This window comes from Saccopteryx leptura, chromosome X (genome assembly GCF_036850995.1).
Source record: "Saccopteryx leptura isolate mSacLep1 chromosome X, mSacLep1_pri_phased_curated, whole genome shotgun sequence".
NCBI lineage: Eukaryota > Metazoa > Chordata > Mammalia > Chiroptera > Emballonuridae > Saccopteryx > Saccopteryx leptura.
The window spans coordinates 174201-187873 of NC_089516.1; the positions used below are offsets into that span (position 1 = coordinate 174201).

General features: G+C 59.1%; 2 protein-coding genes across 2 annotated transcripts; both read left to right on the forward strand.

The window, feature by feature from the left end:
- The first annotated feature begins 2049 nt into the window (after positions 1-2049).
- On the forward strand, positions 2050-3414 carry P2RY8 (P2Y receptor family member 8). The gene has a single exon (XM_066356908.1). It carries the CDS (start codon positions 2060-2062, stop codon positions 3173-3175), a length of 1116 nt encoding a protein of 371 aa, XP_066213005.1. The 5' UTR covers positions 2050-2059; the 3' UTR covers positions 3176-3414.
- A 745-nt stretch (positions 3415-4159) lies between these two features.
- On the forward strand, positions 4160-13622 carry LOC136386013 (uncharacterized). The gene is made up of 2 exons (XM_066357327.1): positions 4160-4364; positions 12286-13622. The coding sequence occupies exons 1-2, from the start codon at positions 4160-4162 to the stop codon at positions 13620-13622; spliced, it is 1542 nt and encodes a 513-aa protein (XP_066213424.1).
- Positions 13623-13673: the final 51 nt, after the last annotated feature.

Here is a 13673-nt window from a genome sequence, read left to right on the forward strand (position 1 = left end):
TGGCTCCTAGCAACACAGAGAGAAACTATGTTGCAATTTGTTAGGATGAGTCCCTTTGGCAAGCTTGTCACTAACAGTTGCAATTCCTGGCTTCCTCATGGTTACAGTGTTGCTGCCAGTGCCCCGTACTTTGCAGCATGCTCCCTGGGCCTTTCCAAGTAGGAAGACTGATGGTTGTGAGCAGTTGTATAGTAAGAGTCTTGAAATGGGTGGTTATGAGCAGTTATATAGTGACAGGCCTACGTCCCCTGGCCGTGGCAGAGACGATGTCATCAGTGTTCCCAGGGAGAAGGAGGAAGGAGGGGAACAGGGGAGAGAGCTGGCTCCTAGCAACACAGAGAGAAACTATGTTGCAATTTGTTAGGATGAGTCCCTTTGGCAAGCTTGTCACTAACAGTTACAATTCCTGGCTTCCTCATGGCTACAATGTTGCTGCCAGTGCCCCGTACTTTGCAGCATGCTCCCTGGGCTTTTCCAAGGAGAAGGACGGATGGTTGTGAGCAGTTGTATAGTAAGAGTCTTGAAATGGATGGTTGTGAGCAGTTATATAGTGACAGTCCTATGTCCCCTGGCCGTGGCAGAGATGATCTCATCAGTGTTCCCAGGGAGAAGGAGGAAGGAGGGGAACAGGGGAGGGAGCTGGCTCCTAGCAACACTGAGAAACTATGTTGCAATTTGTTAGGATGAGTCCCTTTGGCAAGCTTGTCACTAACAGTTGCAATTCCTGGCTTCCTCATGGCTACAATGTTGCTGCCAGTGCCCCCTTACTTTGCAGCATGCTCCCTGCAATTCCTGGCTTTCCCATGGCTACAATGTTGCTGCCTGATGGTTGTGAGCCATTGTATAGTAAGAGTCTTGAAATGGATGGTTGTGAGCAGTTATATAGTGACAGTCCTATGTCCCCTGGCCGTGGCAGAGATGACATCATCAGGGTTCCCAGGGAGAAGGAGGAAGGAGGGGAACAGGGGAGGGAGCTGGCTCCTAGCAACACAGAGAGAAACTATGTTACAATTTGTTAGGATGAGTCTTCTTCGAGGCTTGCAATTCCTGGCTTCCTCGTGGCTACAATGTTGCTGCCAGTGCCCCGTAGTTTGCAGCATGCTCCCTGCAATTCCTGTCTTTCTCATGGCTACAATGTTGCTGCCTGATGGTTGTGAGCAGTTGTATAGTAAGAGTCTTGAAATGGGTGGTTGTGAGCAGTTATATAGTGACAGTCCTGCATGCCCTGGCCGTGGCAGAGACGATGTCATCAGTGTTCCCAGGGAGAAGGAGGAAGGAGGGGAACAGGGGAGGGAGCTGGCTCCTAGCAACACAGAGAGAAACTATGTTGCAATTTGTTAGGATGAGTCCCTTTGGCAAGCTTGTCACTAACAGTTGCAATTCCTGGCTTCCTCATGGTTACAGTGTTGCTGCCAGTGCCCCGTACTTTGCAGCATGCTCCCTGGGCCTTTCCAAGTAGGAAGACTGATGGTTGTGAGCAGTTGTATAGTAAGAGTCTTGAAATGGGTGGTTATGAGCAGTTATATAGTGACAGGCCTACGTCCCCTGGCCGTGGCAGAGACGATGTCATCAGTGTTCCCAGGGAGAAGGAGGAAGGAGGGGAACAGGGGAGAGAGCTGGCTCCTAGCAACACAGAGAGAAACTATGTTGCAATTTGTTAAGATGAGTCTCCTTCTAGGCTTGCAATTCCTGGCTTCCTCATGGCTACAATGTTGCTGCCAGTGCCCCGTACTTTGCAGCATGCTCCCTGGGCTTTTCCAAGGAGAAGGACGGATGGTTGTGAGCCGTTGTATAGTGATAGATGATTGTGAGCAGTTATATAGTGACAGTCCTATGTCCCCTGGCAGTGGCAGAGATGATGTCATCAGTGTTCCCAGGGAGAAGGAGGAAGGAGGGGAACAGGGGAGGGAGCTGGTGCTGCCTCCCTGCTGGGGGAACGGGGTGACCGTCCTCCGTCTGTGGGTTCGTTACGGGGCAGGGCACCCGTTCCGTGCCTTCCCCTCACCGTCCCCCCGTGTCCTCCTCTGCCTTTCAGCTTGCCCGCCAGGCTCCCGCCGCCATGGACATCAACATGACACGCCCGGACAACGCCACGCTCCAGATGCTGCAGAACCCGGTCATCGGCAAGGTCCTGCCGGTGGTGTACTCGCTGGTGGCCCTGGTCAGCATCCCGGGCAACCTCTTCTCCCTGTGGGTCCTGTGCTGCCACCTGGGGCCCCGGACGCCCTCGGTCATCTTCATGATCAACCTGAGCCTGACGGACCTGACCCTGGCCGCCGTCCTGCCGTTTCAGATCTACTACCACTGCAACGGCCACCACTGGGTGTTCGGGCCGCGACTCTGCACCTTCGTCACCGTGGCCTTCTACGCCAACATGTACTCCTCCATCCTGACCATGACCTGCATCAGCGTGGACCGCTTCCTGGGCGTGGTCTACCCGCTGGCCTCGGCGCGCTGGCGGCGGCGCCGCTATGCCCTGCTGACCTGCCTGGGCCTGTGGGCGCTGCTGCTGGCCGCCCTGTCCCCGCTGCTGCGCACCGACCTCACCTACGCCGTGCGGGAGCTGGGCATCGTCACCTGCTTCGACGTCCTGCAGTCCACCATGCTGCCCAGCGTGGCCATGTGGGCCATCTTCCTCTTCACCCTCTTCGTCGTCCTCTTCCTGCTGCCCTTCGTGGTGACGGTAGCCTGCTACACGGCCACCATCCTCAGGCTGCTGCGCGCCGCCTCCTCCTCCTCCTCCTCCTCCGAGCCGCACGCCGCCGGCGGCGGGGGCCAGAGACGGCGCGCCGTGGGCCTGGCCGCCACGGTGCTTCTGGCCTTCGTCACCTGCTTCGCGCCCAACAACTTCGTGCTGCTGGCACACATCGTCGGCCGCCTCTTCCTGGGCACCAGCTACTACCACCTGTACAAGCTCACGCTCTGCCTCAGCTGCCTCAACAACTGCCTGGACCCGTTCGTCTACTACTTTGCCTCCCGGGAGTTCCAGGTCCGGGTCCGGGCTTTCCTCAGGCCCCGGCGGCCGTCGCCGCCACTGGTCAGCGCCCTGGACTCCCGCCGGGACAGTCTCTTCTCCACCCGCACGCTGCTGGCGCCCTCCGTCTCCAGCGGCCAAGCGGACGGGCTGGAGGCGGCCGGCCGGCCGTTCCTGGTGAGACAGGAGAGCGTGTTCTGAGGACAGCTGGCTCAGGGAGCGGAGAAGGGTCCCCAGGCCGTCACCTGTTGTTGGGAGGTGACCTTCCCACCACCCCACCTGAGTCAGACTCCCCTCAACTGAGACCAAAGAACCACTTCCTTCAGCATCACGTCCATGCAGATGGGGGGAGGGGAGGGGGCGGGGATCTGAGGCCGGTTGTCACATAGAAGAAGTGTCACCCACAGTCACCAACCATCCGCACCAAGCTCTCCAGCTCCAGAAAGAATGACGATCTAAATGTTTCTTTCTTTTTATTTTAATGTATTCATTTTTAGAGAGGAGAGAGACAGAGGAGAGAGAGACAGAGAGAGAGAGAAGGGGGAGGAGCTGGAAGCATCAACTCCCATAGGTGCCTTGACCGGGCAAGCCCAGGGTTTCGAACCGGCGACCTCAGCATTTCCAGGTCGACGCTTTATCCACTGCGCCAGCACAGGTCAGGCCAAGAATGACGATCTCTAGACTTCATCAGAATGAGCCCCGTCTGCTCTGTCCACGGCAACATCTGCAGAGAAGGACAAGACCATTCAGTCTTCTCTCTCAGCATCCACACACTGCCGTTGGCCCCTGACGTCCTGCTGGGCCACCTCAGTGCTGCATTCTTCCTTCTCTCTGGTCTGGGACAGCCTGCCCCCTCTGCCTGATGTATACAGAGCCTGGTGGACATCATCCCCCCCCGGGTCTCTCCGGTGCCGGGATTCTGCCAGATGACCGTTGCAAGTTCCCAGGTCTCTTCCCCCCACAGGAGGCAGCCACGGGGTCTGGCAGAGCTGTCGGTCATTTGGGCCGCTCTGCGCCTGTGTCCCAGGTAGGAATGACGGCTGACCATCTCCAGGTGGACCAGCAGCTGCTGAGGTCATTGTACAGAGCCCAGTGAGTGCCCACAGCTGCAGTGTGACTCTCTGAGACGCCTCTGTGAGTGTCCCCTCCGCCTGATTTCTGCTCCCAGGGGACAGCTCTGGGCCCATGGCGGGAAGCCCTCGCCCCAGGTCTGAGGTGGCTGCTCCATACGTGTGCACACAGCAGCCTGTGGGGACCAGGCGCCTGCCTGTGCCAGCCCTCAAGAGAGTCACCGTCCGAGCCCCTTGGGGGCCTGCCGAGCGAGGGGCTTCGTGCACTGGGACCCTCCTGCACTGGCCCCAATGCCTGGGCTGCTTTGACAGGGGACGAGGTACCTCTGTCCCCATACTGTGTCCAGGATGCCAAAACAGCTGGTCCTCAGGAGCTGAGGACTGGCCAGAAACGAGCCGGTTCCAGCACCTTGCACATCACGGGACATTGGGTTCCAGCACCCTTGGGAGATGGGACATCCCTGCATTCTCAGACAGGGGGGTATCCGAGCCAACAGGGCAGGGTATGTGTACAACAAACAGGAATCCACGTTTTTGATGGACAGCAGGAGCTGGCTCCCGGCCACCAGTGTTTAGGAAGAGGACCAGACAGAACGGGACTGGGGTGAATAGTGTCCCCCACCCTCCCACAGACCCATGTCCACCTGCGAATTCAGATTGTGACCTACTGCGTCGGGGGGGGGGGCCCTGCATGCACCCAGTGACAGGGACCTTAGAAGGGACACAGACACAGAGGAGGAGCCACGTGGGGACGGAGGCAGAGACAGGAGGGAGGCAGCCACCAGCCCCGGGGATGCCTGGAGCCTCCAGGAGCTGGAGGGAGTGTGGTCCCAGGACCCCTGCATCTAAGATTTTTGGTCACCGAGACAGAAAGAGGATAAGTCTGTGTGGTCCAAGCCCCTCCAGTTTGTGGCCATCTGCCACAGCCTCCCCAAGATCCTGACACACATTCCAGGCACTCTGGACATTAAGCACTGGCCTCTGGATGGGTGACCATGGGCTCAGCTGGCTCCCTGGGGACCCTGCTTCCTGGGAACCAAAAGCTTGACGGGGGGTAGGGGGGGCGGGGCAGCCACACCTGTGCCAGGTCAAGGCTCTTCTTGGACAGACCGGGTCAACACCGTCCGTGTCGTCCGTGGGGTCTGTGGGCGGCCACACCTGTGCCAGGTCAAGGCTGTTCTTGGACAGACCAGGTCAACACCGTCTGTGTCGTCCGTGGGGGTCTGTGGCCGACCCTCTGCACACGGCTGCTCTGAGGAGCGAGCGGTCCCGGCAAGAGGAAGACCTGGCAGTTTCCGGGGCTGCTCATAGCCTGTTCTTTATCATCTGTGGGCTGGTCTCACACACTCACCCTCCCGGGACCCTGCGTCCGACCCTAGCATCCAACCCAGGTTCCCACCTCAGGCTTCTGCACACCTGTGTGTCCTTTGGGGTCAGAGGCACCTTGAAGGTGGACAGCCAGCCCTGGGGACCTAGGACGAGACCTCAGGTGTCCCCTCTATCCCCTGCACCCACCACACCCCCCGCCCCAGGCCACAGATGGGGGGGGGGATGCGGGGACAAGCAAGACCCCGGATGACATTCCTGATTTCCTCCCAGCACGCCGGATGAGTGTGTGTGTGTGTGTCTCTCTCTCTCTCTCTCTCTGACACCTCATGTTACAACCTGCACGCTGCCTTCCGACCAGGCTGTGGCTCATAGTGGCTGCATCTGGGATGTCCCCTCGGGGACGATGCCCAAGGCCATCGGCCCTGAATGTCTGCACGGTCGCAAAGGACTTGAGCACCACACAAGAAAGGGCTTTTGTGTGGGAGCCCCAGACCCGCCTGAGAAAGGTCCCCCCGCCCACCGGCACACACCGGTGAGGCCAGAATGGCTCAGACCCAAGTTCTCCACGGAGGTGTGACATCCTCTGTTCTTCCGGGCTAAACCCTACACAAGCAGTGTGAGCCCAGCAACACCCACAGTTAGAAGCTTGGAGCCTGTGAGGATGCTGTGCTGACACCCCCATCCTGGGTGGGTGGGTGGGACTCACACCTCGGAGGCAAAACACAGAAATAATAGCTGTGAAAAACCTCAGACCACCCACACGGAAACAGCTCTGGGCCATGTGGGAGGGGCTCACAGACTCCAGAGCACCCCTGTCTGGGTCACCGGGGTCCCCGTGGCCCTGGCCGCTGCTCACACACACAGGGACGCAGCACACAGAAGCTGGCTGTTACTCATTTTGGCTGCCTCTGGGCCAGAGAGGTGAGCCAACACCCCGATTCATTCGTGCTGCGTGCAGGGCTTCCCAACGCCGCCGAGGTCGCTCGGGGGGACCCACCGGGTCTTGGGCACGGCTGGGAGTTTCAGCCGACAAGCGGCCCAGTTCTGGGGTGATCGTCACCCTCTCCGTCGGGGTCTGTCCTCTAACCGGAGACGACCCCCCCCACCCCCCCGGGCGGGCTTGGTCTGCAGGCAGCACGGTACTAACATTCTGGGCGCGTTTTCCCAGAAATGCACTCCATCAATCGGTCACCTGGCTCAACATCCGGGGATGCTAGAAGGTGTATTTATGTCCGCGTGACAGCAATGGGGGTGGCCTGGTCCGGCTCTAGACAGAGGGATGCGGGGACAAGCAAGACCCCGGATGACATTCCTGATTTCCTCCCAGCATGCTGGGTGAGTGTGAGTGTGTGTGTGTGTGTGTGTGTCTCTCTCTCTCTCTCTCTCTCTCTCTCTCTGACACCTCATGTTACAACCTGCACGCTGCCTTCCAACCAGGCTGCCAGACCCTCTATAACAAGACCCCCCCGGTCCACGATGGAGCCGGGTCACTCCAGGTCACATGGCAGGCATGAGTGCAGAGACACACACAGGGGTGGGACGACAGCTGTCGTGAGAAAGGATTGTCAGGTGAGTGAGATGCTGGTGTCCCGGCTTTGTTAAAAAGTAAAGTCCTGATCGGCTAATATTGGATTGCAAATACCCAAGGCTGGAAAGAGATGATGTTGATTGAACGTCTGCTCTGAGCCCAAGAGCAAACGCGTGCCAACGCACGCAGAGGCATTCACCGTGCACCGAAACACATATGCATGCACGCGTGCACGCCCACACACGTATGCATACGGTGTGCATGTGTGTGCACAGGCATGAATAAATATTTGGGAGACTTGGAAGAAAAAAAAGACAGAATGCTGCTTACCGAAAAGCTGGGTTTCATTCCATTATTCTCCAGACCACTGCTTTTTTATGGTTGTTGTTTTTTTCTTCTAATTTCCTTCAAATCTTCTAAATTGTGGTAAAATACCTACAGCGGTTAGGTTGCCATCTGAGCCATTTTTTTCAGGGAAAGGCTCAGAGAACACATTGTTGCGTGACCGTGACCACCGGCAAGCACTGTCTCCCCGCCTCCTGCCCCAGGTCCCGGCTCCCACCCTCTGCTCTCTGTCTCTGTGACATTGACTCCTTCGGGGACCTCCCGTGGGTGGCATCGCACAGGATCCGGGTTTTTGCGACCGGCTTACGTCAGTCACCGAGCACCATGTCCTCGAGGTCAGCTGCGAGACTGCCTTCACCTGCCGTACGGCTCACCCGTTTTGCACAGTTCAGACTTGACTTCCTACATCTGAGGACATGCCTTCCTCTGCCCCAGGGGACGTGAATTGACTTACAGAACACGTGGGACACGATGTCCATCTGTCTTCCTCCCTCTGTGCCCTTGCCTAGGTGACCACCTGTCTGTCATTTCCCACAGACTCCAGTTTCCATAATCGCTGCTGTGATTTCTTTGTTTTTTGTTGTTGTTGTTGTTTTTTACAGAGACAGAGAGTCAGACAGACAGACAGGAATGGAGAGAGATGAGAAGCATCAATCATCTTGGTTGTTCATTGACTGCTTTCTCATATGTGTCTTGACCGGGGGGGGGAGGGGGAGCTACAGCAGACCGAGTGACCCCTTGCTCGAGCGAGCGACCTTGGGTCCAAGCTGGTGAGCTTTTTGCTCAAACCAGATGAGCCCGCGCTCAAGCTGGCGACCTCGGGGGTCTCGAACCTGGGTCCTTCCACATCCCAGTCCGACGCTCTATCCACCGCGCCACCGCCAGGTCAGGCATGCTGTGATGTTTTTTTTTTTTTACGTGAAAACCTCTAGATGGGATCAAAATCGCCCTAACCTTAGCCAGAATTTGACCTCAGTTCCCCCCCAAAAAAGGACCTTAGCGAAGTATCCCAGACACGCACGCCACCTGCTGTCACATCGAGCCACAATGTTTTCCCACCAAACCAGAAAGAATTCTGAGTCAGACCGGTGACTCCCGACTTTTTTTTTTCCCCCCATCTCCCCTAATCTTTCTTTGGATATCTCTGGGTTTCTGTAAAACACCCTCAAAAATAAATGTTTTGTGCTACCGAGACCTCTGCTGAGAGAATCAATTTGAGCGAGGACTTAGGAGGGAGTTTCTTACAGAAGATAACATGTATAAGGGACTCAGAGTTAAGCCCCCCTCCCCAAGTGCTCAGCACTGAGAGGAATTGCTAATTGGGCTGCATACCTTTCTAAGAGGCTCCTCAACCCTCTAGGGCAGTGGTTCTCAACCTTTCTAACGCCTTGACCCCGCAATACAGTTCCTCATGTTGCGGTGACCCCAAACCAAAAAATAATTTTGGTGGCTACTTCATCACTGTAATTTGGCTACAGTGATGATTCGGAATGTAAATACCTGATATGCATTATTATGTATTTTCCGATGGCTTTAGGTGACCCCTCCGGGGTCGCGGCCCACAGGTTGAGAACCGCTGCTCTAGGGGTACGTATTGTGCCCATCTTTTCAGAGTAGCAAACAGAGACTCCGACAAGTTAGAGAGACCAGAGGTCCCCAAGCTGGTGACTGTCAGAGAGCGGAATCTGAACCCGACGCCTGTCTCTGAGCCCCCCCCCCCCCCATCCCACACCCTCACAGAGCTCTCCCTAGCTCGTCTGAATGACGGTCACCCTCGGTCCGTCCTCGACAGCCACACCGAGAAACAGGGAAGCTGGGACTTCCAATGAAAGCCCCGTGGACGTGAACTGGACTCCCTCACGGGACGTGGGGCATGCTGGCGAGACGGGAAGGTGGTCTGAGGATGGACATGTGTTCATGATACGGGATGTCCCCATGACAGGAAGTATGTGACCTCTCTGTATTAATTGACAATCTCCCCGTCAGTCTAAAACGAGCCCCAAATAAACGATCGATTTTATTTTTTAAAGAGGTGACTGGCTTGTGTGTAGAAATAGGAGTCTTTGGAGTTCACCAGGGGGGGACTTGGGGGGGGGGGGCGGAGGTGACCCCATCGATGGCTTCTCGAGTTTTTGAGAAAATGACTGGACTCTCAAAGGGGCTGGTCCTTCAAAAATGGTTTCCACGTTGGCCTTTGAAATGATCTCCATTTTTTTTTTTTTTTTTTGTCCCAACGAAAATTGAGGCGACCGCTGGCCGTGCAGAAATGAGATGCGTCCTCACACTCTCTCGATGAGTGGACAGTTTGAGGCCATTTCTGGCGTCTAAGTCAAAAGTACATACGAACACCTCCATCTTGACGTTTTCAAAGATTCGCTGGCCACACGTGGAAATGCTCAAACACTTTACAAGGTGCCCTGGCTGATTGGCTCAGTGGATAGTGTGTCAACCTGGAGAATGGATGTCCCAGGTTCAATCCCATCAGGGCACACAGGAGAAGCAGCCATCTGCTTCTCTTCCCTCCCCTCTCCCCCTTCTCTCCCTTTCTCCCTCCTACAGCCAATGGATCAATTGGTTTGAGTGTCAACCCCCGGGACACCAAGGACACAGCTCAGTTGATTCAAGCATCAGACCCAGACAGGGTTGCCAAATGGATCCCGGTTGGGGCGCATGCAGGAGTCTGTCTCTTAATGTTTCTTCCTCTCACTTAAAACAAAGAAACAGGCCCTGGCCAGTTGGCTCAGTGATAGAGCGTCGGCCTGGCGTGCAGGAGTCCCAGGTTTGATTCCCGGCCAGGGCACACAGGAGAAGCGCCCATCTGCTTCTCCACCCCTCCCCCTCTTCTTCCTCTCTGTCTCTCTCTTCCCCTCCCGCAGCCAAGGCTCCATTGGAGCAAAGATGGCCCGGGCGCTGGGGATGGCTCCTTGGCCTCTGCCCCAGGTGCTAGAGTGGCTCTGGTCGCGGCAGAGCGACGCCCCGGAGGGACAGAATATCGCCCCCTGGTGGGCAGAGCGTCGCCCCTGGTGGGCGTGCCAGGTGGATCCCGGTCGGGCGCATGCGGGAGTCTGTCTGACTGTCTCTCCCCGTTTCCAGCTTCAGAAAAATACAAAAAAAAACAAATAAACAAACTGGGTCTGAATGTCTATCTGACACCTTGTGGGGATCGCCCCGCACAGAAGGTTAAAGAAAAAAAAGAAAAAAGGAGATAGCCAAGCCGTCAGCACCTGTGACACGTATAGATGGTGTCCACATGGACAGAGGCGCACGCACGCACATGTAGGTCTACGGTGGTTCGTCGTGTGGAAAACAGTACAATACATAATAACCCCAGAATAAACTGTGTTTTGCATACTGACTGCACACCGATTTTTGCCCCATCTTGTACATTAGTTGATCAATGGTTCTTACACATAACTGCATGATTAACAAACTATCAACATGTGTATATTTACTATTACACTGGCAGCTCTGGTTGTCACACTGGGGTGTCACGCTGGGGTTCTCCCGACATCTGCTGTGTGGAGACCAGGGTGGCCGTTCAGCACCCAGACAGGGCACAGGACCCTCCCCACCTCAGAGAGTCATCAGCCCCAGACGTCAGTCTCTGAGGTTGAAAAACCTGACTCAGTGTAACAGACGCTATCTATGGATCTATCGTGTATCTATATCATCCATCGTTCTATCTACTATTATTTATCTATTGATTTGGTATGAGTATTTATCATTTCTCATCATTCTCTATTTATTATTATCAGTCTATCATCTAGCTATATGTCATTTCTATCTCTATCCTCTATGTATGTATGTATGTATCGTATGTATCTATCATCTATCTATCATCTATCCATCCATCCATGCATCCATCCATCCGTCTATCATCTATCTATCTATCTATCTATCTATCTATCTATCTATCTATCTATCATCTATTTATCCCTCTAAACGTGGTTCTCAGCTGAGACTGGGTCTGTCCCTAGGGACCAGGTGGCAGGTCTGAAGGCACGGGTCCTTGTCGCAGCTCGGAAGGACGGTGCTGCCATCTAGTGGAAGACAACGAGGGCGATTGCACATCTGCAAAGCCCCCCGGCAGCCCCCGCCGCTCCGGTGACCCCTCGGGCCCCAGAGGTCACCGGTGAGGAGGCGGAGAGACCGGCCTGACGTAAGAGGCTCCGCCCATCTGTCCACCGATCGTCCAACTATCTGTCTACCTATAGATACGCTTCCTCCCGTCCCCGCGCCCCCCGCGCGCTTGCGGGGACCCGCCCACGAATCACAACGCCCCCCATCCCCGCGACCCCCACTGCGCCCGCGGGGACCCGCTCCCGAGTCACAACGCCCCCCATCCCTGCACCCCCACCGCGCCCGTGGGGACCTACACCGGAGTCACAACGCCCCCCTCATACAAACACCTTCCCCCCACCGCGCCCGCGGGGACCCGCCCCCGAGTCACAATGCCCCCCCATCCCTGCACCCCCACCGCGCCCGTGGGGACCTTCCCCGGAGTCACAACGCCCCCCATTCCCGCGACCGCCACTGCGCCCGTGGGGACCGTCCCCGGAGTCACAACGCCCCCCCTCATCCCTGCACCCCCACCGCGCCCGCGGGGACCCGCCCACGAGTTGCAACGCCCCCTAACCTCTGAAGTCCCCACCGTGCCCGCGGGGACCCGCCCCCGAGGCACGAGGACCCTACATCTCCGCGTCCGCGGGGACCCTCCCCGGAGTCACAACGCCCCCCATCCCTGCACCCCCCACCGCGCCCGCGGGGACCCTCCCCGGAGGCACAACGCCCCCCCATCCCTGCACCCCCCACCGCGCCCGCGGGGACCCTCCCCGGAGGCACAACGCCCCCCCATCCCTGCACCCCCCACCGCGCCCGCGGGGACCTTCCCCGGAGTCACAACAGCCCCCCTTCCCTGCACCCCCACCGCGCCCGTGGGGACCCACCTCCGAGTCACAACGCCCCCCCATACAAACACCGCCCCCCACCGCGCCCACGGGGACCCGCCTACGAGTTGCAACGCCCCCTAATCCCTTAAGTCCCCACCGCGCCCACGGGGACCCGCCCCCGAGGCACGAGGACCCTACATCTCCGCGCCCGCGGGGACCCTCCCCGGAGTCACAACGGCCCCCCCTATCCCTGCACCCCACCGCGCCCGCGGGGACCTTCCCCGGAGTCACAACAGCCCCCCACCACTGCACCCCCCACCGCGCCCGCGGGGACCTTCCCCGGAGTCACAACGGCCCCCCATCCCTGCACCCCCACCGCGCCCGTGGGGACCCGCCCCGGAGTCACAACGGCCCCCCTATCCCTGCACCCCCCACCGCGCCTGCGGGGACTCCCCCCCACGAGTTACAATCCCCCCCCATCCCTGCACCCCACCGCGCCCGCGGGGACCCGCCCCCGAGTCACAACGCCCCCCCCCCATCCCTGCACCCCCACCGCGCCCACGGGGACCCGCCCCCGAGTCACAACGGCCCCCCATCCCTGCACCCCCACCGCGCCCGCGGGGACCCTCCCCGGAGTCACAACGGCCCCCCATCCCTGCACCCCCACCGCGCCCGCGGGGACCCGCCCCCGAGTCACAACGCCCCCCCCCCATCCCTGCACCCCCCACCGCGCCCGCGGGGACCCGCCCCCGAGTCACAACGCCCCCAAATCCCTGCACCCCCACCGCGCCCGCGGGGACCTTCCCCGGAGTCACAACGCCCCCCTTCCCTGCACCCCCACCGCGCCCGCGGGGGCCCGCCCCCAAGTCACAACGCCCCCAAATCCCTGCACCCCCACCGCGCCCGCGAGGACCTTCCCCGGAGTCACAACGGCCCCCCATCCCTGCACCCCCCACCGCGCCCGCGGGGACCCGCCCCCGAGTCACAACGCCCCCCCCCCTATCCCTGCACCCCCCACCGCGCCCGCGGGGACCCGCCCCCGAGTCACAACGCCCCCCCCCATCCCTGCACCCCCCACCGCGCCCACGGGGACCCGCCCCCGAGTCACAACGCCCCCAAATCCCTGCACCCCCACCGCGCCTGCGGGGACCTTCCCCGGAGTCACAACGGCCCCCCATCCCTGCACCCCCCACCGCGCCCGCGGGGACCCGCCCCCGAGTCACAACGCCCCCAAATCCCTGCACCCCCACCGCGCCCGCGGGGACCCTCCCCGGAGTCACAACGCCCCCCCATCCCTGCACCCCCACCGCGCCCGCGGATACCCGCCCCCCAGTCACCAGGACCCCCACCCCCGGCGCCACACTCAGGGCTCAGAGGGACATCGGATGTGGGGACGGGGATTCTACCCCCACCCCTACCCCCGGCGCGGGGCCCCTGCCCCCACTGCCCGCCCCGAGCGCCCGAGGGGCGGGGCCGCAGCTGCTTAGTGACGGGCGGGGGGCGGAGCCTCATTGGGGAGAGCGCTCAGGCGCAGCATC